The sequence below is a fragment of the Protomyctophum parallelum genome, assembly GCF_964188405.1.
Source record: "Protomyctophum parallelum genome assembly, chromosome: 10".
NCBI lineage: Eukaryota > Metazoa > Chordata > Actinopteri > Myctophiformes > Myctophidae > Protomyctophum > Protomyctophum parallelum.
This window is the reverse complement of record NC_139704.1, coordinates 39,149,542-39,177,296: the sequence shown is the minus strand read 5'-3', so window position 1 is coordinate 39,177,296 and position 27,755 is coordinate 39,149,542. Positions and strand designations below refer to the sequence as shown.

Here is a 27,755-nt window from a genome sequence, read left to right as displayed (position 1 = left end):
AGAGCTTCTGTTTTCCAAATGGGAGAGGGAACAGTGTGCTTGCCTTGTGCCTGTCTGGTTGTGTGCAACAAGCTGCAGCAGGAGTTTAATTTCCTCAAGCTGCTGCCACCTTCACATAGGAGTGTGATGTGGGACGATCGACAAACTTTGTAGCATAAAGTTTGCATAACCCATTTAGACCTGAGGCCAATTCTAAAACGAAATGGTTTTCTGAAAAATCCATGTTTCTATGTCAGTGGTGCTCAACCTTTTTCATGTCAAGGACCCCCAGAATTATCTGTATTTGGCTGCGGACCCCCAACTGAAAATATGTAGTTCCAGGGACACCCCCAAAAGCAAAGGTTGAGTTAAAAAAAAACGCATTTTCAAAATAGCAGATCTACAAGCTCGTATGTGAGCTTGTAGATCTGCTATTTATCAATAGCTAAAGTATGACATAATGCTTAAAACACAAAGGGGTTCCCGCCCAGAATTGGATAATATCACACGCCTATGTCTGTGATGTTAAAACATGCAACGTGACACATTGTGAGCTTGATGTGCTATTTTCGCCAAGCAACACTGTGGTATACCGTAAAATATAAATCAGGCTTTATGGATTTAGTGTTGCCTATGACGCTGGTAAAACGCTCAGACTGTGTGCTACCACTGTGCAACCCATGTGAAGCAAGACTAATATGATGATGACCCATTTATGAAGACGTCACTCCAGTGTAGGGTTCCCGAGGCTACTCCAGTGTGTCTGACAGTGCCAGGAGTAGAGTGTGGGTTGTCGGTGGGGAGCGACCATAATTCTGAGACGTTCACTTCCCTAATAGCCACACACAGTGCTTAGGTGTGAACTCTAGAGTCCGGTGTGGCTGTGTGTTCACATAGTTGTTTCAAACTCAGCACCTCGGAAAATAAACGATATGCTAGCACTAAAAGTGTGTGTGTGTGTGTGTGTGTGTGTGTGTGTGTGTGTGTGTGTGTGTGTGTGTGTGTGTGTGTGTGTGTGTGTGTGTGTGTGTGTGTGTGTGTGTGTGTGTGTGTGTGTGTGTGTGTGTGTGTGTGTGTGTGTGTGTGTGTGTGTGTGGAGCATGTCTTTGGGTTGGACGGACGTGTGTGTGTGCGCACGTGTGTTTGGTGTGTGTGCTTGCATGTGTTTGGGTTGGACCGGTGTGTGTGGGTGGGGTGCGTGCTTGCTTGCATGTGTTTGGGTTGGATGGACGTCTGTGTGTGTGTTTCAGTGCCAGGTGCATCTACAGGAGTGTTTGTCAGCTGTCAGGGTCTGTCTGACACGGCTAGACTCCATTATTCAGGTGGACAAACAGACCTTCATATCCCCTCTCCTTTTGATTTTCTTCTTTCTCTGTCTGTTTTCCATCTCTGCCATAGTCCATTTGCTCTCTCCACTGTTCCCTCCTTCCTTCCCACTCTATTACCACCTCTTTCCTCTCCCTCTGTCTCTCATTGTGTCCTCATCTTCCTGTCACTCCCATACTCTCTGGTGTTAGCTCCTAGCTACATGGCTATTGGCTAATTACGCTTCTATACCGTGTTCAGTGTTGTCAAACTCGCCACTAGGCCAGTTATGCTAGCACACTCACTGTATGTGGTCCGCATTGCTAAACTAGCAGTTGTGCTAGTTTGCAGGTATCTGAGACTAGTTAACATTAAGCTGTTGTCCTGCTAGGCTAGCGTTCACTTTTATGTTTATTGTTTATATGCTATAGCTTGAGTATGTTTCAGCCAGACGAGTAGGAGAAGCTAGTAGAAGCAGGGTGTAGACCCAGAACCTTGAAATCAAGATGGGTAAAGCTAAAAATGATTTACGTGAGTTTGTGTGCGCGCGTGTGTGCATGTGTGTGCCCATGCTCTTAGCATGTAATGTGTTCATATTTCTGTGCGTGTGCCCTTCAACTCTCTCACTCAGTAAATGTATTTGTAGTTTTCTCTCTCACCAGTTGTATTTTGAATCCTCCAGTGGTTTGCTCTACAATTTGGTTGCTGAAGGTGTCTTCACATTGGTTGTTTGGCTGAAACAAAACAGCTGCGATGTATTGTCATAGTAACGGGGTACGTCCTAACGGCACAGCTGGTTGTCATAGGTGCACAGAACTGACTCCCCCCACTCCTGTCTCTAACCAACCCACCCCCCCAAAGCACGCTTGTGTTCCCTGCAAGCTCCTTCCCAGTGGCCGAGCCACAGTCCTGTGTTAGAGGCCAGTTTAACACCCCAGTCTGTAACCGTCTTTAAAACCCTCTTCCACTGACCTCATTCAAATCATACAAGTGATGTGTTATTGTTTTTCTTTTTCTTTAAACCATGTCATTGCTATCGCAAAACAACATAACGTGACCAGGGCATCTCATGTTGTCCCGGTTTAGTCATACCTGTAAAAAAGAACAACAACATGTGCACCAATCATTCTGAATCCCATTACTCTGAAAAAGCCAATGTCCAGAGCAGAAATACCCCGGCCAACAAGTATGATGTACACAGTAAAATCATCATAAATTTTAACTCGAGAGTGTACAAATGTCACCAAACTCACCAGTAAAGTATGTTTCCGAGCTAACACGGAGCCAGAGGCTGTCTAGTAGTAAAGTTGGCTTGCAGGCATCTAATCATTCCTTGCTATGATGATGGTGCCACACCATGTACACTTTTGGAGTAGCAGACATATAGTTTTGATGTTCACAATATGAATTGTTGAGGTCAATGGAGAGAATCTTTACACTGTACATGCTGGATGTAAATTGAATCTGGTCAGGTGACGTTTGAACGGTGGAAAGGGCTCGGGTGACGCAGTAGAGTTGGGGAAAATAATATGGGAATCAATATCACAATTATTTCACAATTTTGCCCCCGATTATGATTAATGAACGATTATAAAAAATATAAAAAAGACAGGGGAAAAAAGATCTACAAGCTCAACAAGTTGCGATGCGTTGTGAGCTTAACTACTAGAACTTTTTCGTATTGATACGTTGATATATATATTTTTTTTTAAATGGTTGGAGGCTTTACTTCCTTCTGGTGGTGGATCCTTGTTGAGCCAGTAGGGTACAACAGCACACACATAAATGGGGGAGGGTTAATTGACATGACGAATAAAAAGGGAGTAAAAATGGAGTAAAATAATTGGCTTGTTTAGGTCACCTGACCACTACTTACTGCTGCTTTCGTTGTTGACGGTAACCCATAGCGACCAGCCCTCTCTGACCCCACTTCCTCCTCCTCCTCACTGCTGTACCTCCCTGTATCCCATGATGCCTTGCAGGAACTGAGAGAGATTCACTGTCGACAGCAGAGGCAGAAGCAGAGGGACCTGGAGGGAGACATGCACACACACTCTCTGACACACACATTCTCTCACACACACACACCGGTCGAGAGGACGTCTGCTGAGCTGCATGAGGAGAACAGGTAAAGGAGCAGAGCCACAGAGGAGAGCAAATATCACTGTCTTGTTGCATACGCCCCGTACAGTGAGAGAGTGTTTGTCAGTGGCAAATCGAACAGTAACATATAATGTTCAAATAATAATATTAATATATGAATAGTAATTTTCTTGAAAGTCGAAACCAATCAAAAGAGTGCAGTGAAGGCAAAGATTTCCCTCACAAGTGATGGCTTAATCTTATCAGAATTCATTGAAAGGATAGGCCCATGTAATGTCTCATTTGCATGGCGTTACTATAGTTAATAATAATATATACAACTTTGCCATGCCAGTTTTGCCATGTTTATACAGTGAATGATTGAACATTTTTAAAATAACTATCTGAAATAATTATGTTCCAATGAGATCCAAAAAGAATATGGCGTAATTGATACACCTACTGTATGAGAAGACCATAAGACAAAGTTAAAAGTTTTTTTTTTGTCTTCACATGTATCCATGCTGTATGCATGCGCTCATTTGAGGTGGAAAGGTTTTAATAAAAAAGTGAAAGCAATGAAAACATTTTGTCACAAATCGAATTATAACGTGACCCTTTGTGTCCGCGTGCGTCTGTCACAGGTTGTCGTCAGACGAGGGCGTGGCCTGGAGAGATGAAGTGGCGAGCTCTTCCCCCAAGCCACCCAGCCCCGCCTCCAACTCCGCCCCCCAGGCCTGGCTGAACAGAGTGACGCAGGAGGAGGAGGAGAGAAAGAGGAGAGCGATGGAGGAGGAGGAAGAGGGCAGGAAGAGAGGAGGAGAAGAGGAAGAAGAGGGAGGGAGAAGCAAGAAGGACATGCAGGAAAAACTGAACAAGCTGTTTAGCCAGCAGCCTGACCCTTGGGCCTCAACAGGTGTTCATCTCTTGTCGGTTTTATAGTCAATGTAGCAACCGTAAAAGCCAGTGAATATGATTTTATTCATGAATTTATTGTTGCCTCATTTTGATTCCGTACTAGCTGCGTCAAAAGCACGTCATTTAAATCCCTTTTCCATTTTGGCCTGTACTCTGGCTCTTTTGGAAATACAATGGTGAGATTACAAAATAACACAAACGAGCGTGATCCAATAGCTGAATGGTTTGGACTCCTGAACCTGGGTCCACCCCCCTCTCTCCCAGTTTCCTTTCTCTCTGTCCACGATTATCACGATAATCACCTGGCGAAGTCTAGTTGAAATTCTGCAATACAAATGTGGGGCTGCTACTGGCTGCTAGTATAGATTCTCAAGCACTCATTGCATGCATAGAGCCTGTTAGTGTGAAGTGTAAAACATTACTATGCACACACACACACACACACACACACACACACACACACATATATATATATATATATATATAATTATTTATTTTATCCCAATTTTACGTAATACAAAGTTGGCCTAATGTGTTAAAAAGGTGTTTTTTGTGAGTTACTTTTTGTGTTTTAAAATGACATTGGTTTACCGGGGTCGTGAACTGATTACCCTCCGATTCCCAGGCGACCTCTCTACCCACTAAACAGTCAAAGTGATGTTTATTTTTTACAGGTGGATTAGTTGGTAGTTAGGCCTAATTTCTGGGGGACCAAAAGGTTGTGCTGTGGTTTTACTGGGAGTGAAAGGGCTTACTTCAATCGTTTTGATACAAGTTTTCACAATCCCACGTCTTTACTCTGTTTCTGTCGATCAGGAACCGAGGAGAAGGCACCGGCGTCCAGTCTCTTTGAGCAGAAAACCCCAGCCAGTCACTTTGAGCAGAACACCCCAGCCAGTCACTTTGAGCAGAACACCCCAGCCAGTCACTTTGAGCAGAACACCCCAGCCAGTCACTTTGAGCAGAACACCCCAGCCAGTCACTTTGAGCAGAACACCCCAGCCAGTCACTTTGAGCGGGAGACCCCAAACAATATGTTTGAACAGAAAACCCCAGTCAGTATGTTTGAACAGAAAACCCCAGTCAATATGTTTGAACAGAAGACCCCAGTCAATATGTTTGAACAGAAACCCCCAGTCAGTATGTTTGACCAGAAGACACCGGTCAATATGTTTGACCAGAAGACACCGGTCAATATGTTTGACCAGAAGACGCCGGTCTGTAACTTTGATCAACAGCCACAAATCAAGGTGGTCTATTACAGAGCTCTGTATCCCTTTGATGCTCGCAGCCACGACGAGATCAGCATCGCCCCCGGAGATATAGTCATGGTACGTAATGTCACACACGCACATATCCTTTTTAACTCAATACACAGAATTTTTGTTTGTATCACATTCCTTTCTGGTGAATGAATTAATAACAAAAACAGAACTACTTTTAAATTCACTTCTGGTGTAAACCGTGTCATCGAGAGCAAGGACCACCCCTGGGTATGAGCGTTGTTCATGCATGAGATGATTTAATCAGGACATGAAGGGCACAACGTATGGTTTTCTATCTAGTTGCAATTGATCACATACACTACACAGCTCATGGCAGCTGTTTTTTCTCTTACGTTAGCATAATTGTGTGTTTGGAATGTGTCATTGTGTCACTTTGACTTCTATTCACGACTTGCTTGAGTTAATTAATTGTAGAACGCTTTCCCTGTGATTTGGGAGTTGCCCGAGTTATGTTATCATTGTTAAATCCTCGTTTTTAATCAGTTTTAACTTTTAAGTCATACGGGCAATCCACCGGACAGAATATGGGATATGAGACGCGTTTTGATGAAGTCATCGCAAAAAGGTCTGTTGCTCTGACGTGCAAAGGATTATGGGAAATTGAGTCCCCATTGTTTACAATGGGAGAGCTGCCTAGCAGCGCGCAGCTGCCCCGTCCGTTCTGTTGTTGTGGTCGGCACTTTGGAATATTTACACTAAAACAAGCGATTACACCGTTTTAAAGTGGATTTTCATGACGAGCAACTCAGCGATCGCCGATCGGTGCACTGGTTGTTCAAAGGTAACTTTAAACATAGGCAGTCTAGCCTGAAAGACGGCCGTAAATTGTAGGCATTCAAGCTGTCTGACTGGCACTGCACAGACAGTCACACTACTGTACATGCACACATACTGTAGATGCATACATGCGTGGGTGCGTACGTACGTACGTACACACACACACACACACACACATATACATATTCATTACAATACAAATTGACATTTTCTGGTTTCCTTTTTTGTGGGTGTCTGTTGGTAGTTTAAGTCTGTGTGTGCATGTGCATATACGGTATTTGTTTCAGTGGTATCTCCTCTATATATATGGTGTGTGTCTGTGTACGTATATACGCGTGCGTGCGTGTATTTGTATTAACGGTCTCCTCTCTCCTCTGCCGTCCTAACCGAAGGTAAAGGGTGAGTGGGTAAGTTCTAGCAGTGCCTGCCCACTGTGCTGCCTCCACCATTCAGCACGCCACACTCATCTCAGTCCCCACTGTCATTGGTCCATCTCATGCCATCCAGTGGCTGCATGCCATATTTGATTAGTGTTATCTCATGTTGTTCATGCTTTTTGCAATAAGTTTCATTGTTTGAATGAGCGTGAAGCAGGACATTGCGGACTGACTGGCCAGTGAATAAACTGAATATAATTATAATAATGATATAATAGCAAATGATAGCTGATTAACTATATATTCTTCTAAAGTACAAGCGTGTGCTGATGGTGACTTATTAATGTGTTAGTATTACTATATTGTTATAGTAGTCATTCAGTTAAAGGAACTACAGCATGCATTTTAAAACAGATTTTAATATTTAATATAATGTCCCTCAAATTATTTCTAATGGTTTGAGCGTGAATCACCACTCTGATCATATAGATCACATATGTCATTTCTGTCTGGCATCTAAAGCAGTTTTAGTTGCAGTACCTCAATGTCCTGATGTGGTGGGGGTGCTGTGTATGCAAATTATTTTCTCTGTCATACCCTCATCCCAGCTACTCTCCTCCCACATCGTTGACTCATTATAATTAGGCCCACCCTCCCTCCCCTCCCACAGTCTCCAAAGACGAAATGCAAATTTTTGAACTGAAGATGGGGAGGTATTATGCAATGTAGGGAGATAGCGATGACATCACGTGTCGCACCAAATCAGTCGGCCTGTTGTGAGACCACTGTACAAAAACCCAAATATGATGAGAGAGCCTGATTGTTCAAAATTGGGTATTTGTGGGGATAGAAGACATGTAGGCACTGTAGGGGAGCCCAAAAAATGGGACAAGTTAAATGTCATGTTGTAGGACCTTTAAGTTAAATGTCATGTTGTAGGACCTTTAAGTGATCATTGAGTGTAGATGTTTAGTACTGTATGATCTGAGGAAGGGTCACATTTTTGAGTGGACTGATTTGGAACTTTGAAATGGACAATAAACGGTTTGCCTTCGTTTTTGTGTTTATGTCGTCATGCTTTCCCATCCTGGAGTTGCCAGTTTAGTCAAAGTCAAGGTCGTACGATTTGTCACACACATTACCGCAGTGAAATTTGTTCTCCGCATTTGACCCATCTCTTGGAGCGGTGAGCCGCAGCCAAGGGAGCGGTGAACCCATAGACTGTAAAAAATATGGACAAAGCGTTCCCTGGGTCTAACATGAACGTAAAATGAAGCCTGTCAGTCCTTGAATTGTAAGTCGCCATCTTTCTAGATCCGTTTGGGCCCAGCTGGCCCATTGGCTAGCCCAGACAACGAGGCGGGACTTCCCCCCTTCTTCTTAGTTGGTTTTTATTTTGACTCGAGTGGGTGGGGAATCCCGATCATAGACTGTAACAGTAGACACGCCCCTCAGAACATGCGCGACTTTATGGTCATTTGTTTTATAAATGGGACCATAATTTTACAAAAAGAATATTATGACATTAGAAATGAGACTTTAAACTAGTGACTGGAAGCAAAAAGTATTCATGACCATGTTTATTAAGGTAATACAGTCTAGGTGAAGTTGGGCCCAAATACATGGATTTCTATGGGGCTATGGGTTTTTTTGGGCCCAATGACAGCGCCACAACAGGCCATTATATGAACTTTCAGGAAATCCCGATTTCCTGAAATCGAACCCTGACCTCCCAGTTTCAGGGTGGACACTCTAACCGCAAGGCCACTGAGCTGGTTAAGAAAGCTGAATATATTTTCTAGATTCTACAAATGTCTTCTAAACCCTATGTTTTCTGAAAAACCTATGCTATATCTGTGGTTCTAAAATGTTTTCATGTCAAGAACCCCCAAAATTATATGTATTTGGCCGCCGAGCCCCATTCAAAATATTTTTTTCCAGTGACACCCCAGAAGCAAAGATTTTAATTAAAAATGTTTGCTTAAGATATATTATTCAAAGATTTGCACAAAAATAGCAGGCTTATAGAGTGGCTCGAAGTGACGTGTCATGAGCTTGTATATCTGCTATTTTTTAATATCCAACAGATATATTTAGCTAAAATCTGAAGTGACATAGATGCTTTCCTGGTTCTAACGGGTTAAGTAATTGACAGAGAATTCTATACGACATGAGCATGTGTTAAACCTGGTGCTATGTTCCTGATAGGTGGACGAATCACAAACGGGAGAACCTGGTTGGCTGGGAGGAGAGTTGAGGGGGCGAACCGGCTGGTTTCCAGCCAACTACGCCGAGCGGATCCCCGACAGTGAAGCGCCAATCAGCCTGCGCAACTCTGCCACGGGTACGCCCACACCGGCCCAACAACAGCCAATGTCGACGCCTCCCCCAGCCCCTGGGCATCCTTCCACTGCCCCCTCGGCCAATAGCAACTGGGCGGACTTCAGCACCACGTGAGTAACATTTTTCTGTCATGTAGAGATCACTGGTCAGTGGTTCGCAAACGCTGGGTCGGGGACCATTTGTATGGGATCCCTTTATTTTTTGTTTCCCACATTTTGTTTTTAATTATTATTTTGAAATAAAATTTTCCCAAAAAAGCGAAATTGTTCATGAATTGAAAGTAATTTCAAAACTCCATATATATTAGAAAATAGACCTACTATAGAACTACTATTTTCACTAGTCTGTTTTTTTTTTACATTAACCACTTGAATCCTAGCATCCATATTCTGAGGGGAACATGAAAATAGCAATATTTAGGGTGGTTATTTTCAGCAAAGATATATTGAAGTGATTAACTGTATGAAGATACTCAATTACATGAATCCAACACGACACTACACAATGTGTACCGTTACAGTAGCATTGTCAAACAAGTCTATGAAATGTATGAAAAAGTTGAATCTGCAACACAGTTTTATACGATAATGTAGTGGGGATCCCTGCTTCATCTCTAGTCTCGACTAAGGAGTCCTTGGCCTGAAACACATTGAAGACCCCTGATGTAGAGGTTATAACAGATTTGAGTGATACAATTTGTATATAATGCAGTTTAATGTTATAGATTTTTTTCCTTTTCCGTATACCATGTACTGTACCGACGGTATATTGGAGAAAAATGCATAGATATATAGAAAGCTAGATGGCTCACCCGCGCTGCTGGCCAATGAGAGAGACGTTGCTACGTGGCGGCCATCTTACCGAGGGGCAGCATAACATTGTGTCTATGGGCATATACTTTTTAAATAACCATAACTTGCTTAATTTTCAACAGATTTTCATATATATTTATATATATATATATTATATGTTATAAACGTCAGAGACGTCCGCATACTTATATGCTTTTATATGACATAAAATAGCAGAATCATAGCCACGTTGATAACGTTTGTATTAAACCAACCCGTTTGTAAATCCGCCAAGATTTGAGCGAGTTATGACTATTTTAGTTTGAGCTGCCATAGAACATACTGTACTGTAGCCCCTCAGCAAGATGGCCACCGGGTGAACTACGTCAGAGACTCCGCCTTGAGCCATCTAGCCTTTATATATATCTATGGAAAAATGTTCCAAAGTGTCTGTGTGCAAACATATGTGTCCAGTTGGCCCTCGTCTACGGCTAACCAATCAGACAGTGAGGGGTGGGACGCCTGGCCGACGACCTCTTCTACCAATCAGAACCCTTCGCTCAGTGTTCCCTCAGCACAGCTACGGCAACGGTCTGCCTTCACACCCGCTACTATGACAACAGGCTCCTCCCCTTCTCCTGTACTAGGACAGGTAACACACACACACACACACACACACACACAGTAGTTGTCTTATAGAATCTAGAAAAGGCGAGTACTGACTGGTTCCTGAAATTAGGGCTTCCCAAACCTTTTTAGCATGAGACCCAAACTAAAGGAATTTACAAACTTAAAACAACAACAACATTCTAATCACGTACAGTACGTCCCCCATTTCAGAAATAGTGAAAGTGCCAGATCTAGACGCTCACATGTTGCATAGCATACCTTGTGGATCTGCTATTTCCACGTTGCATTTAATGACAGAAATGTGAGAATATTTATACATTGCTGGTCTCTTTATCTTCCCCTCTGTCTCTCTCAGGGAGAGAAGGTAGAAGGTCTCCAGGCTCAGGCTTTGTATCCCTGGAGAGCCAAGAAGGACAACCACCTCAACTTCAACAAGAACGAGGTATTCTACCGCACATGAATGAACCTGTGGGTTTGCCTATTGTAGCTCTCGTGTAATGCAGGCCATACCAGACAATAACAATGCATTATTGTTCTTGTAGATAATTACCGTGCTGGAACAGCAGGATATGTGGTGGCTCGGTGAACTTCAGACCGGACAGAGAGGCTGGTTCCCTAAAAGCTACGTGAAGCTCATCTCTGCTACAAGTACAGTCACCAGCACCACCCCCACGCCACGCAGCAAGAACACCAGGTGAGCTCAAACATTATATTTAAGGGACCAAGAAGACACGCAGTGACTTTGGTCACTTCTTATTTTTATTATCTATTTAAAAATGCTCTCTTTGGTTTATCGCAAGAACTTTGATAACGCACATACAGTAGGGCTCAATTTTCGTTACCGCTAAACCCCTTATCCCTAAACTTTTTTTACTATTTTGAAAAACATTTTTGAATTGTTCAACTAGCAAAGAAGTTTAGAGATAAAAGGGTTTAGCGGTGAAGAAAATGCAGCATTAGGGCCCTATCTTGCGCCACCCCTCTTTCAGAACGACGAGTGGCCCAGGAAATGATTCTCCATTAATTTTCTCCACAGGCTTTTCAAATAGTATTTATTTAAAGGTATTATGACATTATTTATAACATAATTTTAACAACATTAAAAGTCTTGGCCATGGTCCTTCAAACGTGTCTAAAAAGTTTGAACACTCAACTCCACTCCAGTATTTCTTGCCAGGAGTTTTTGTGTATGTGTAATCTGCATCCTGAGAAGCCATGGAAAAACACATTCTTTTAGCCTGTAGATGTCGGTAATTCCCCCTTTCCTGTCAACCCAAGATGCGCTTCTTTGACAACTTAGTAGGAACGTCACCGTCAAAAATAAAAGAGTCATCTAGGCCAGTTGGTATCCAGTGTAAGGACTTGTGTTGATTGACACAGCCAACAACAGAGCAGATTGATTTTTCTCTAGAAGCCATTATTAGTAAGTATTACAAAGAAACAAAGTCGCGGTCACAATGAGGAAGCGCAGAGGAGAGGGGCGGAGAAGAGAGGGTAGGCAGGGAGCAGAGGGGAGGGGGCGGAGGTTTAGCAGGGATCTACGTATATGCCTGCCGTCCAACCAGATGAGACATTTTTGCATAATTATTCACAAAAGTCCAGACAGCAGAGTACCGTATAAACTGAATGTTCAAACTTCGTTTTTTTTTGGTGAAATTGATGTCAAGAAAAGATCTACAAAAATGTGTTTTAAATGTCACAATCCCTTAAAGACGGTTACGCCGCGGACAAAGCCAACTCGGATCGTGACAATGAACACAATGTTTTGGGCCGATCAAATAATTTATAAGAAGAAAAACAAAACAAATAGTGTTGTATCCTGCCTTTATTGATCTGCCCAAAATATTGTCTTAATATAAATACTTTTTGAAAAGCCTATGGAGAAAATGAATGGAGAATCATTTCCTGGGCCACTCGTCATTCTGAAAGGGGGCGGGACTGTGACGCTTAGTCTATATCCATAAACTTACTTGCCATTTTTTACTATTTTGAAAAACATTTAAAAATATTTCAACTAGCCGATCTACATCGACACGTTGTGACCTTGTAGATATATATATTTTTTTAAATGGTAAAAAATGGAAGATAAGTTTAGGGGTAAGGGGTGGCAAGATATAGCCCTTCATATCCAAACTACGATAAGCAATTTTTACCGTATTAATTGACTAACTGGGTTTTTGTCTTGCAGTGAGTCTGGAGCTTCAGAAAGCCCTCCCAGTGGGAAACGCCCTTCACCCTCCCCTACCAAACCCTCCGAGTCTGGAGAAGGTGACACACATGCAAACTACACACACACACACACACTGTCAAGCTGCAACCCCCCCCCCCCCCCCCCTGCAACCCCCCCCCCCCCCCCAAATAATCATATTTGAAAAGGGGACCCGCCCCACCCTGAAAAGCAAGGAACTGTAGGCTTTGAGGCATTATATTTAGTTTGACTCAGTCTCAAACTACAATCTCAAACTACAATCTACAAACTACAATCTCACTGTGTGTGTGTGTGTGTGTGTGTGTGTGTGTGTGTGTGTGTGTGTGTGTGTGTGTGTGTGTGTGCGTGTGCGTGTGCGTGTGCACAGAATTCCTAGCCATGTACACGTACGAGAGCAGTGAGCAGGGTGACCTGAGCTTCCAGCAGGGGGACGTGGTCATGGTAACCAGGAAAGAAGGGGACTGGTGGACGGGCGTGGTCGGCGGCAAGACCGGCGTCTTCCCGTCCAATTATGTCAAACCACGGGACTCTGCTGCGTCTGAGGTGAGAGGAATAATTCTTGAGTTAAAAAAAAGAAGCAAAGATTTGAGTTAATGCGCTATGAACTTATATCTGTTATTTTTGAATTGCCAAAGTATATAATATGGTTAAAGTGCTTAAGATAAGCACATAAGCACCATATAAATAAATAATCGATGATCGCGCTTACAAAATAAATAAAATAATTTCGGGTGAAAGTAAATACGATCGTGCAACACTTTACACAGCCTTTGTTTACTTCCGGTTCACGTGAGTTTTGATCAAAACTAGATTAAAGCAATAACTTACAGCAGGCCATGGTATATTGTCATTATATGACAGTCAAGAGAGTTGCGGGAACAATGCCCCGTAGCTGTGAAAATATGACCTGTTGGTTATTGTCTCCGGGAAGCATACTTAGTTTAGACTAGTCATTGGTTAGACATAAGGTTGGTGAGGGGTGCGTTAAGACGACCGGATTAATTAAGGTTGGTGAGGGGTGTGTTAAAATGACCGGGTTAAGGTTGGTGAGGGGTGTGTTTGTGTTAAGGGTTGGGAGAGGGTTAAGGTTAGGTTAGGTTAAGGCATGGGGAGAGAGTATGTTTTGCAGTCCGTCTGTCCACGTGTTGGTGTCTGTGTGTCCGTGTGTCAGCCTGTGAACAGCTAACCGGCACCGCTAACGCGGTTGATGCCTACTTTTGCACACACACTCCCTGGATGCCAACGATGAACCTCTGCCCCAAAACTTCCTGAACGGCCTGTTATAGCGCCACCAGCAGGCCGACTTTTGAAAAACACATTTTCTTTCCTCCAGATTCTGTCCAAAAATCCCGCAAATCGTTACACACTATCTCTATTGTCATGTGTTCAAGATGGATCTGTCGGATATTTCATATTCCATCCTAATTGGCTAACATTTGCTTTCAAAGTTTGCAGTATTGGCCCTTTTGAAACAAAAAGCCTCAAATCATGAACGCAGCGTGCAATTTACGTGAAATCTTTCACAGACTTTCCTACTAGGCTGAGGAATATATCCCACCCTTTTCACATTGGCCTGTTATAGCACCACCAACAGGTGGATTTTTGCAAAAGACATTTTTGGAACAAAATGCCTCAAATCATCCAATTGCCATCAATGGTGTAAGAACAAATGGAACGCTTTTCACATTGGCCTATTATAGTGCCACCAGGAGGTCACAACCTGACCTGGCCTGGTGGAGACCTGTGCCCCGAGGGGCACTTTTTCTAGTTGCTATATTGAATTGGAATGCAGCATTTGTTTAGTACGGGTAACAACTTGTTTTGTTATTTTGGTCTAATTCTACACAACATTTGTCTACAACCTTTCTCATTTTATGCCTCTCTCTCTAGTGTTTGGGTCCAGCAGGGAAGACTGGCAGTCTAGGGAAGAAACCAGGTAGGCCGGCAGGCACGGTTTACTACAGTTCACTACCACCACACAAACAAAGTTTATTTCCAACTCTAAATGTCTCGTTCTGCTGAATACGCTATATCGCTTTGATATCGACTCTGTCTTGATCAGAAAGTAATCTTATGGTTTGTCATCTACTGTACCAATCGGAGACAAGAACATTAGCCAGGTGACTCCTTACTCCTTAACATCCTGAAATTTCGGCAGACGATGAGACAAAAGTGAGAATCGGCATAACATTTCAACATTACTGTCAGTGATAAATTCACCAGTACTTTGAATTCACTTAATTAAATTGTGTCAGTGTGGGTTTTACTTTGGCTTGTACGACTACGTTTTATTCATCCAGTCGCACACTGCGACTGGATTACCAGTCGGGTGCCCAGACGGTTACGCCACCGCCTGGGCCCACACATACATTGTTGCCCACAAAATTCGCCTTTTACCCTGCCTCATTTTGCTTGTCAGTTAATATTGCGTTTCCTCTTTCAATCTATTTCTCGCACAATTTCGACTCGACTTTTGTTCAGAATTGGCCAGAGTCACGAATCCTACAGTATATGGAACTACCGGTACATGGCTTTTGAGGCGAATTACCAAGGAAAGACGGAAATATTACACGACGGCCCATGGGCAAGCAATATAGAGCACTACCACCCAAGGCTGCTAACATTTGCTGCGCTACTTTGAAATGCCAGTATGATGATGACCAACTCTCAACCTCTCATTGGTTCTGTTTCTGTCCGTCTGTCTCTCAACCAGAGATAGCCCAGGTGATTGCCCCTTATAGCGCTACAGGAGCAGAGCAGCTGACATTGGCTCCAGGACAGCTCATTCTCATCAGGAAGAAGAACCCTGGGGGTTGGTGGGAAGGGGAACTCCAGGTACACTTGCGTACATGCAGTACTTGATTGAATGCATGAATATGACTGAACGTGACTCGTGTCTGGAAATGTGTATGAATAAGTAGCGTAGTATTGACCATGACTGTCGTTCACAGGCCCGAGGGAAAAAGCGTCAGATAGGCTGGTTTCCAGCCAATTATGTCAAACTGCTGAGCCCCAGCACCAGCAAGACCACGCCCACTGAGCCCACCCCGCCTAAACTGGCCCCTCCCAACACAGGTATACACAGCAGTACACGCACACACACACACACACACACTCCATACTCACTTTTAGTAAATAATAATAATAACTTAAATGACCCAGCCCACAAAAAAAGGATATTTGTAGTGATCCCGGGGGGGTAAATTACTACTCTACATTTGACTCGTCCATATTGGAGCAGTGTGGGAGCAGTTAGGGTGTAAGTGTTTTATTCAGGGACATTACAGTCACAAAGCTGGAGCAGCTTGTGATCAACACGGAGACCTTACGGTTTCCAGACGACCACTTCACCTCCTGAACCACATTTCTATTGGGGCGATCAATATTGAGATCTTCATTTCCACTGTATCCCTCAACAGTGTCAAGGACAACATCTCCTCCATTGCTTTCTCTTTAACCTGTACAGAAGCCTGATTTCAGAGTATCTAGGTTTACTGCCGAGTTGTTAGATTCAGGGAATTTAGCGCTTTGAAGGTACTAAATACTGATGTCTCACTGAGCAATAGTCTGCTATTAGACGGCCATCTAAAACCGGGTTATAACTGGTCTAAAAGTGAGAATTTATTTTTGCCGTCCAGGTTTAGCTCAGATGTTCATTAGCTGTTCTTAAGCGTCTATTTATAGACCGTCTATATAGCTGTTGAAACGACGTTGTTTTAACGTCTAATCTAAGCCTATACCACAAAAGTTCTGTTTGTGGTCTCTGTTTGTCGTTATAGCGCTGTGTCAGCTGATCTCTGTTTGTCGTTATAGCGCTGTGTCAGCTGAACTCTGTTTGTCGTTATAGTGCTGTGTCAGCTGATCTCTGTTTGTCATTATAGCGCTGTGTCAGCTGATCTCTGTTTGTCGTTATAGCGCTGTGTCAGCTGATCTCTGTTTGCCGTTATAGCGCTGTGTCAGCTGATCTCTGTTTGTCATTATAGCGCTGTGTCAGCTGATCTCTGTTTGTCGTTATAGCGCTGTGTCAGCTGATCTCTGTTTGCCGTTATAGCGCTGTGTCAGCTGATCTCTGTTTGTCGTTATAGCGCTGTGTCAGCTGATCTCTGTTTGTCGTTATAGCGCTGTGTCAGCTGATCTCTGTTTGTCGTTATAGCGCTGTGTCAGCTGATCTCTGTTTGTCGTTATAGCGCTGTGTCAGGTGATCGGCATGTACGACTACGTGGCGCAGAACGACGACGAGCTGGCCTTCCTGAAGGGTCAGGTGATCACGGTGCTCAGTAAGGACGACTGTGACTGGTGGAAAGGAGAGCTGAGCGGACGCGAGGGGCTGTTCCCTAGCAACTACGTCAAATTGACCACGGATACTGACCCAAGCACGCAGTGTGAGTATGCGCACATAAGACACAGTCCAGCCCCAGCACGTCACTCAATAAATGGATGTTAAAACACGCCATTACACACACACACATGCATCAGGAGCACACGCCATCACCGTGCACTGTCTCAAACAAACATGCACACACACCCTCCCCAGAGCCAGGTGTGGAGATGCTGTCCCTCTCCTAACCTTTGCCCTTTGGTTGTTTTGTACCTAACAACTGTCACCCTAACACCCATAGGGGCCTCTTTGATACCCTTCCAATCACATGCCACATCTGCGTGGTGTGTTGTGTGCGTGCATGTGTGTTGTGTGTGTGTGTGTACATGCAAATGTGAGTGCGTGCTTGTGCGTGTGCCCCACTCTCCCTGCATGTGTTCTTTTCAGCATGATCCACCATAGACTAAGAGCTTCTAGAGTGGATTATTGGACAGTTTTTCTGTTGATGTTGTACAGATGTTTAATTGATTAGATTAGATTTTGTGTTCTACACAATATTGTTTACACAATATTCGTCAAAACAGCAGTAATCGGTGCGCTAGGACAAATAAATCTGGCATTGATCGGGCTCTATTAAACTCCAAAGTTATAAGGCAACAACATTGCTTACTTTTACTCTGATACTCCGATATTGCACTGAGGATTATTGTGCAATTCTGACATAAAACGAATCAGTCTGTTCAGTATCTTGAGAACTCACTCTCTAGGCACTGCCAAAACACTGCCAGCTTATGTTAAAGAGCCAGACTTCATTAAAGCTGGAGGCATTTTGCCAGAAGCTAGAGAGGGTGAGCTCTCAAGAGACACAATTCATTGGAAAGCGTAATGTCTGACTATGACACATCCTCCTCACTGTATACAATGATAACATTCTGGTTACAAATGGGCGAAGTTGCCTTTTGGCATTTCTTGACAGTGAGTGCATTGTCAGCAGGGACATAATGTGTGAAGCCTGATTCATACTTCACCGTTTAGTCCTACAGCGCTGTCGCATGCCGAAATGAGCTCACCTCGCCCAGCTTGTAGATGACATAATCATACCACAGAGTATAAAATAAGCATACAAAATCAATATACCATATTATGAGAAGATATTTTAAATGTAACGCAAAATGACACTTTGGTAAAGGTTTGGTTGTGAGGGTGCCCTTGCCATGATGCACCTCCTGCTATTGGTGAGATTTCTTCAATAGTTGCTCTATTGATAGCAAATCACACCTGTGTGAACTGAGCGGTGCAGGCTGCTCAACAACACCACTGGCTGCCTGCAGTTGCAGTGCTCAGTGTAAATGGCCCTTTAGGCTGCTCAACAGTGCCACTTTAGGTCACCCAGCGGTATTGCAACTGTTCGTACTCCAAACAGACAGACAGATAGACATACACCCGCGGCCAGTCATTGGAACAGTCAGGCACCGCACAAAAATCTGACAGATCCATCTTAATCACATGACTATAGAGATGCTGTGTAGCGATTTGTGTGATGGACAGAATCTGTAAGAGTAATATAAATATTTCAGCTGTTCGTACTTCAAGCAGACAGACAGACATACAGTACATACATACTGTACATACACGGCACTGTCATTTATGATATTCAGTTACATTTAATATTAAACGTCTATGTTTGGATAAATTAGTACTTTTTCACCGTCAGTTGGTGGCGGTGCTTCATATCATATGAGTGAAATCGCCTGGCTGATTTGTTTATTTTTGGAAAACAGTTCTTGACGTAATCTAAGATTTGCGTATGGGAATTCCAATACCAACAATAACTGTGACCCAGGGGGATAGCGCCCTCTAGCGGCAGTGATGTCTGACTTCAGTGCTCTAATAGTACAACATTGCAATATTTTATTTTACAATTTGAATTAAGGAGAAAATCCGGACCGGATCTTCAAATAGTAAAATCAACAAGAAGTTTAAATCTTTATTTAAATAGTAAAAATAAAAATGCAGAGTCTGGTTTAGTAATATTGTCGTCAAAATCGACTTTTCATTAGTTTATGCACTAAAACGACTAAAGGATTGACTTTAGTTTGAGCTCTGTTTCATCTGACAATGCAAGTCATTGTAAAATGTAAAAATCAATGGAGTAAGTACTGAAGATATCTCACCAATATTTGGAGTTGCATCATGGGAAGGTTGAAGGTAACTTCACAACTCAAACCAATCTTAGTTTTAGGCGAGACATTCTGTGGCTACATAGAAACTGTGTCTAGTGAAAGTCAATCTGACATCAGCATGTTGTCCTCTCTAGAACCTCTAGTTCTATGCTAGCGTAGACCACACCTCCACACTTCCTGCCTTGCTGCACGCCCCGCCCACCTAGCACCCAATTTGTTGTTGTTGTTGTTTTGTTTAGTTGTTTTTGTTGATGTTGTTGTTGTCGTCCTCTCTCTAGGATCATATCATTACCCAGAACCCCCCTCTCCTCAAAGCCCTCAAAGAGACCCACTAGGCCACGCCCACTAGGCCACTCAACCAATGGGACAGCAGCAAGAGGTCACATGACCAGGAAATGGCGACTCTCCACCAATAGAAGCCAGAGAGACAGACAGACTGTAATGTTAAAGCCCAATGTTGGCCAAACTCTGTCTATGCATGGCTTAGACTGGACATGGCCAAACTCGTGTTTATTTAAGGCTCTGGCTCCAAACCTGCAATAGGAGGGAGAGCAATAGAGTCACTGCTCCTCTCATATCCTCTCTCCTCTTCTCCTCTCTAGTCCTGGCCTCTCTTCTCCTCCTGGCCTCTCTCTCTTTTTTCCTCGCCTCGTGTTTCCTCCACTCTCCCCTCCTCTCATCATCTATCACTGTTTGAACAATTGGGGAGGTCGGCTCCTTCCCACCTTTTAGATGAGGAAGGAAAGCAGGGTGCAGAGGAGAGGAGGAGATTGATGCAGAGCAAAAGAGTAGAGGCTAATTTGTCCTCCTTTCTCACAGATTGGACTGATTTTACATGAAGTTGCTTGACTGGAAACACATTGGCTGTGTACCTACAGACACACGTTGATACACAAACTCTCTCACGTGCAAACACACACACACACACAGCCAGCCCTATCCTAGCGTGGTAAAAGTGGATAGTGGGTCATTTTGTGGCTTTCTGGGAGATCCTGTCATAGAATCAGTAGCTTAGCCCCGCCCCACCCCATCCCCTCTCTTTAACCACGCTCCCATTGGTTCAGCAGCTTCATTCCCCATGTCAGTCAAAGCGCTGGCCTCCATCTCATCCCCTCACTAACCCTTACCCCCCCCCCCCCCTCCCACAGCTTCACAGAAAGACCCACTATCTGCTGGAGGACAAGTCTCAATGTTGAAGTATTTTTTTTATTCCCTCCTCCACTCTCTCCTCTGTGCCTCCCTCACACAAAGCTGCTGGAGGGCAAATCTCAATGCCAAAGACTGCTCTGCTCTATTCTATACCAGACTTGTCCTTGCTCCTCCTATGTCTCTATCCGTTTCTTCACCTCCCCCTGCCCTCCTGTCCTCTGCCTTCACAAAATGGCTGTGGAGGAGATGGGAGCTCTATAGGGGAGACTGTGAGGAGAGGGGAGACATCAAGGAGAGAGGAGAGGAAGTAAGGCAGTATTGAGATGTGTCCCGCAGCAGCCACAGGCTGAGTTTCAATCCAGAATGCCGTTCCCTTCGATGTTTCACTGCCGATCACAAGGGAGCAGCTCTATCGTTGTCGTCTGTCAGAAACCTTGTATCCATATTTTAAGGTTTTCTTTTTTTCTCCTTTTTTTTCTCCGTAAATTAATGCCCTACTTCTTCATACTACAGGGTCCCACAAAAGTGGCAAAACTAGCAGATCTACAAGCTCAAAGACACATCGCATTGCGCTGCATTGAGCTTGTAGTTCTGCTATTTTGTATGAATCCTGAAAAGTAGTTGTGGATTATGAGGTTTCCGCCCGACAGCAACGATATGGAATGTGACTCAGTCTGAGGCTCAGGACAAAAGTATTTAAAGCCAATGCTACAAGTGCTTAGCATACCAGCTAACCAAATGCCACACTCACACACATTCTGTACACACAGACACTAAACACACAAAAAGAAATATACATGGTACAGAGTTTGTAGAATGCATGTGACTTTTAACAGTGTGAAGGGATCACATACCCAGACATACACGCAACCACACATATCTCTCACATAATATTTTTTTTATCCATAGTAGTTCATTATGTTGAATTATGTATTAACTTTAAATGAACCGTTTTATGCTCCGTTTTTGTTTACATGTTGTATTGTTTTGTCTGTTGCTATGACGATGAGATGCTGTCACTGTGTAGGGTGGTAAGGGTGACTTAGGCCGACGGGACAATGACATTTCACAGACACAGACTTGGTACTATAAGGTGCAGAACGACGGTGCCTTCATCCCCAACTCATCTGGTTTTTACTCCGTTCCACTACGAGTTGGCTGTTTTTATATACTGACAAAACGTGTTACGTAAGCTTTTTACCCGTTTCAGTTCCCGGCCATGCACCGCTGAAAATAAATTAAGCATCTCAACATAATATATATTTGTGCTGTTTTGGCTAACCTGCACTTGGTCATTCGAACCACCCAACCACACTGTGTGTTCATCATTATGAAATGTTGGTAGCTAAGGCAAATGGAAAAACCAGTGTCTTTCGCTCGTTTGGAAATTCATAAATGCTGCTCAATCTTGGAAAAAGCAAAGCTGGAATGTACTGTAGTATAAACTGCGGAGCAAAAACGGAAACAAACGGTTGTGCCAGTTGTTTTTACACCATGGGATGTCCATAAGTTTTGTCACATCAGCTTTTGGCATAAAGTATGCTGCTGCGTTTAGCTAGTTGCGTGCACACCTGCTGTGAAGTGACTGATCACAGCCGTGACTAGACGGGCCAAATTCACAATATGTCATTGTCAGTTGAATAGAGTGACCCAGGTTCCCATGATTAAAGCAGCATGATCATTTTTATCATGTCCGTTCTTTATATGGGAATTGCACCAAATTGTTCCATTAGCGAGGTAAATACCAAACTGTGACTTGTGAATTGTTATACCCTTGCTTGAAAGTGAACAAAAGACTTTGATCCATAATATTATGGTTTGGAACTCATAAAAAAAGGACAAGACAGTGAGACATACTGAGGACTGAAAGGACTGGTCAATTACAACATTTATAATCAAGACACTGTCATGGTACAGATCTAGAGATAAAAATATGTAGACAGTTATTACGGTCAAAGTGTTATCACTGTCTGACTACTTGAATTTTACAGTTTTCGCCTTGCAGTTGCAAGTGTTTAATGCTAAGGTTTGCCAACATGCGTCCCTATTTTGGGCAGTTTTTTATATTTTTAATTTTCTAAAATAAAGAAAATAGCAGATCTACAAGCTCACATGCAAGCTTTTTGTTGAGCCATTTGTCGTTAATTTGCGCAAGGCATCATGTCTAAGGCAATTCAAAGTGCTTTGCATAAAATGTGAAGCATTAAGACATTAAGACTGACAAAATAAGATAAGAGACACAAATTACAGTGCAGAAGAATGATTTAAAAAATAATCTCAATTAAAGGCAGTGGCAAACAGTCCTTTTAAATCAAAGCTAAAAATATTTTGAAGAGTTCTAGCATACCTTCAGTTTTCTGGGAGATTGTTCCAGATATTTGCATAAAAACTGAACGTTGCTTCTCCACTTTGGTTTAGACTGCGGTCTGGATGGTTATACATGATATAGCACAATGTCATTGTGTATATTGGCCTTATAAAGCCACAGTAGTAGTTTGAACACAGAAATGGAATGAGACACAGCCTATTAAAACAGACCCACATATAGCACTGTTCTCACCTCCTTTAACCCATTAACTAGCCCATTTTTAGTTCACAGCGCGGCAAGAAGTGAAGCTCTGCAAGCTTGTGCATCTGCTATTTTTGAATAGCCAACGCTAAAAATCTAAAATGACGCAGACGCTTTCCCAGGTTAAAATGACAGAAAACCAGAGTAAAGACGTGCATGGACACAGGAAAGCTGGACACACAGACAGAGACTGGCACAGTTACAGATGGGCAAAGCACCCATCCCTAGCAATTTATGGTATGAGTTAGTTGGTCATTTACACCCACGGTGTAGCTTTTCCAGACCCACCCTTGTATCTGTTCCCATAGCAACAGACTAGTTAAGTATTATTAGTGTTTGCCATATCAGATTTGTATTTCATTGTTGTTGTTGTTTTGTTTTTTCTTTCTTTCTTTCTTTTTTTCTCCAGACGACAGTATTGTGATTTTAATGTTTACTTTTGAAAATGATGAATGAAATAATGAACTACAGCAGCTTTTTATACAACCAGCAATAGAACTATTATTAACCTGGTTCATTGGCTCCTCAGAGTATTGTTAATGCAATCTTTCGGTGAGCAGTATCAGTGTTGAAGGTGGAGTTGTTCTCTGATTGGGCGTTAAACCTTTTGACCAGTGGTTATTAAACTTTGGCTCCGAGAGTCAAGAGACAAAATGGGGGGTGGATGACTGGTAGTTGTACGTTTCAATGAACCTTGGTCCTAAAGATGAGAGAAGATATTTGTACAGTTGGTGTATCGGAGTATGTATACGTTTTCTAACCGCTGGTCTTGCCGACTCCCAGTCAGCTAGCTGCTGTTCTTGAGATTGAAACAGGGAACCACCAAGACCACAGCCATACTGGACACCGCTTGGGTTTATGTTCAATGTTATGATGTAGCTCCCATTTGCTGCTATTTTGTTGAATCAGTGTTAATTTTGACAGCAAAGTCAGTCTTTTGAATAAAATGTAATTTTAATTTTAGTCATCTGAAAAGTTTTATTTTTAGTCTATTTTTAGTTGACTAAATATACGATTTCAGTCTACAAAATCTACAGTTGATTTTGTCGACGACAAATATATTTATCCTGACTTTACACTTGGATGCATGCTGAAAATAGTAGATCTACAACCTCGCGACTCATGGCAGCTCGTTGTGAGCATGTATATCTGCCATTTTCAACACCCGAGCGCAACCAATAAAATGACTTGTCTAAAGTTCTACTGGATCTCTTCTCCACTAGTCCCTCCCGTGACATACTAAATACAGCTTGTGCTTATAACCACCATGTGGAAGTGCGTCTCGTCTACAACAACTGCACGGAAGAGAATTTCCCATTCATTTTTCATAGACGTTTTGACCTTGAAGAAAAACAAAAATAATTGTACCATGCCCTTTTTCTTCTTTCTAATTATTTGTTCGGCCCAAATCTTTTTGTTTATTGTCATGATTTGTCTGGAGCCGAGTTGGCTTTGTCCGAGGCTTTAAACGTCTTTAAATAAATACTTTCTGAAACATTAATGGGGAAAAATGTATGGGAAATTCTCTTCCGGGCCGCTTGTCAGGGGCGGGACTGCGACGCTCTATAGCAAAACATGTTCTGGCGAGAGCGTTTCCCCCGACTGCCACTCAAAGTGGCTACTGGCCAATCACAGCGCGTCCTTTCACAAGCTGTATTAGATTTATTATGACGCGTCCCTCCCTAATATTTTAGTCTAGTTTTTATTTTTTGACGAAATTGTCAATATATTTAGTTATGGTTTTATTCATCATAGCTTCGATTTTATTTAGTTTTCGTCAGTGAAAAAAGTACTGTAGCTGAAGAAATGTTTTCGTCATAGTTTTAGTTGACGAAATTAACACTGGTGGACTGGATACACGCAAGAGGACAGCGCATTGCTGTCCAAACGTTACGCTGATACAGTAGAACGATTTTATGATGCAAACGAGCTGGAAGATTTTACTGTTTTTAATACACATGCATAGACTCTTAAGCATGGTCTATGGTATGGCTATGGTCTGGTCAGTTAAAACAATTATGTATGATCTATAGTTAAAACTAATGAATGGTAACTGATGCTTTACATTGTTATTAATTGCAAATCTAATGAATGGATGAACAGCCAAGCCAAATGTAACAAGACTGCACTTGGTGTGTGTGTGTGTGTGTGTGTGTGTGTGTGTGTGTGTGTGTGTGTGTGTGTGTGTGTGTGTGTACAAATGAATGACCAATATAGAGTGGACGGATGGATACTAGACAGAGAACGTAACAGATTACTTGAATGAATGGGTGAAATGTACAGAATGTTAGACCACAATCGCTAGCTTTGATACAAAAAGATGTCCGGAGATTTATTGGTGGAAAACTCTGATGGAGAAAATCTGATTGGTCTAATGATTAAACACTCTGAGACAGACTGGAGTCTGCCAGCGTCGTTACTCAAACTCACGTGCGTCGCTCTCTCACACACACACACACACACAGGAAGGCAACGATACATGGGGGCGTACATTGCTCACACGTGCATCAGAAGGCACACATACATGGAAGAATACATTGCACTCATTGCTAGGGCTGCCACGATTACTATGAATGCAATTTTAATATCCGTTTGGTTTTTAGGCTTCATATTCAAATTGCACAGGGCAGAGATGACAAACAACTTAAATATTAAATTAAATTACTGACACATTTAATAACGTGATGTGTTGTACTTGTAACAAGCTTGTAGATCTGCTATTTATTTATTTTTATAAAAAAGGAAACTATGACGTTTATGCAAAATAATTGCGCTTATCTCAAAATGATGTGACAGACCTATGCATATTTTATATACTGTATAATGCAGTCTCAGGCACATTATTATGACACAGTAGATTATTTCAGAACATGCTGGAACCACATACTGTAATAAACTGCACATTTCCTGATGAAGACCGTACATGCCATGCTGTGCTATGTATGTATTATGTTCACACATTAACGTTCAGCAATGTCACAACCCCTTCCCAGTCACTGATGGCAGGTATGTATTAGTGTGGTATGTATTACAGTAGGTTTTGTGAATGTGACCATTGTCGACACCGGTTGGGAGGGGGTAAAAAAAGGTGTCTTTCTCCAGGGGCATGTCCCAGAGAGACATCTTCATGTCACACAATCCAGAAACAACTCTTATTTGTGTTATTGTTTTAACACAATTTGGTTTTACTGGGGACAAAATAATTCCATGACAATGGTAAGAAGATGCAACTGGGAGCCAAGAAGTGGTGTCATTTAATGTGACAGTCAGTTATTGTAGTGACTGTGTGACTCTTAATGGGGCAAGGAATTTATAATATATACACATGAGCTTCAAAACTTATTTAATGATAAATTCCAACCATTGTCGACACCGGAAGGAAAAACACAATGATATGTATGTGTACAGCATCCAAATCCCATTTTTATTTTTTACTTGATATGTCATTTTCTCTGAATATTGTAATGAATCCGCCTCCGGTCTATGGTTGTCTTGCAGGGTGTGCTGACCTCCACCTATTGGACATGCTGAGTCCCATGGAGAGGAAGAGACAGGGATATACACATGAACTCATCGTTACTGAAGAGAACTATGTAAACGATCTGCAGCTGGTCACAGAGGTACAGTATGCACAATCAATGTACGCTAACAAAGTAATGAAGGGGATATAAAACTCCTGGAGAAAAAAAAGCATAGCACCTTAATGACTTAAACCTATGTTACCCGGGATCCCCCAGGGGTCTATACTTGGTCCTCTCCTTTTTCCCCCCTCTACATTGTAGTAGCCTATCGCTTCAACACAAATGGCAGATCTACAAGCTCACAACTCATTGCGTTGCGACTGGTTGTGAGCCAGTACATCTGCTATTTTCACAGAAGGTTTGCCTATTATGACATGCCGGGGGGATAGGGATGCTGTTAAAACACGAGCACATCTGTATCATATTATAGGCTACTGTACCACATGGGAAATCAAACATTTACTGCTCGGCCACAGGTGAATTCCCCCTTGGACAAATGAGATTATATTCTTCCAGGACATTCTCCACTGGTGGGCCTCAGAGCAGTTTCCACTGGAAGGTGCTGCCCAAATAGTTTAATATATAGATAGATTTCTTCATTGAGACGTTGCAGTTTAAACATATTTTGCAGGCAAATTACTGTCCCGGCATAATCAAACATTGCTTTTAACCAGAACAAATATTATGCCAATTTCAATCTATATTTTTATTTATTTGTCAATTCATATACCCAGAAACTAACGTTCTGCTAGGTGCACATACATTTAGGCCATGCTTTAAGGTCTTTACATGTGTTTGTGTGTAGATCTTCCAGAAACCTCTGTTGGAGTGCGAGTTGCTGACAGAGAAAGAAGTGGCGATGATTTTCGTCAACTGGAAGGAACTCATCATGTGCAACATCAAACTCCTCAAGTAAAGCCCCTCCCCAACACACACACACACATGAATTTGGACGGGAAAAACACAGACTAAATTCACACTATGCACAGAACAATAAACTATGCTTCGATCTCCTAACTACTGTAATTGGAGTTGCACACATAAAAAACTGATGCACACTGATAAATGAGGTACACTTATACAATATTAAACTGATGAATTGGTTTTGCTTGCAGGGCTTTGAGAGTCAGGAAGAAGATGTCAGGGGACCGCATGCCAGTGAAGATGATTGGTGACATCTTGACCAACCAGTTGCCTCACATGCAGCCCTACATCAGGTTATTCGACAATAATTGTATTCATGTACCCTTAATTTTGCCCATTAGAGAGAGTAAATGATTTTCTTTGGTTAAAATAAGTGTTAAACTTATTGAACTTA

The 27,755-nt window shown here is 42.5% G+C and overlaps 1 protein-coding gene across 2 annotated transcripts in view; it reads left to right on the top strand.

Moving 5' to 3' along the window:
- The window catches only part of itsn1 (intersectin 1 (SH3 domain protein)), a 61,856-nt gene that overhangs the window by 26,045 nt on the left and 8,056 nt on the right, over positions 1–27,755 (top strand). For both annotated transcript variants that reach the window (XM_083775168.1, XM_083775167.1), the window contains 16 exons: positions 3,267–3,412; positions 4,011–4,282; positions 5,101–5,615; positions 8,933–9,177; positions 10,333–10,510; positions 10,844–10,930; positions 11,031–11,182; positions 12,677–12,756; positions 13,065–13,240; positions 14,588–14,633; positions 15,411–15,532; positions 15,649–15,772; positions 16,885–17,079; positions 26,415–26,536; positions 27,243–27,349; positions 27,553–27,654. In XM_083775168.1, the coding sequence (XP_083631294.1) occupies positions 3,267–3,412; positions 4,011–4,282; positions 5,101–5,615; positions 8,933–9,177; positions 10,333–10,510; positions 10,844–10,930; positions 11,031–11,182; positions 12,677–12,756; positions 13,065–13,240; positions 14,588–14,633; positions 15,411–15,532; positions 15,649–15,772; positions 16,885–17,079; positions 26,415–26,536; positions 27,243–27,349; positions 27,553–27,654 (2,669 nt within the window). The remainder of the gene's footprint in view (positions 1–3,266; positions 3,413–4,010; positions 4,283–5,100; positions 5,616–8,932; positions 9,178–10,332; positions 10,511–10,843; positions 10,931–11,030; positions 11,183–12,676; positions 12,757–13,064; positions 13,241–14,587; positions 14,634–15,410; positions 15,533–15,648; positions 15,773–16,884; positions 17,080–26,414; positions 26,537–27,242; positions 27,350–27,552; positions 27,655–27,755) is intronic.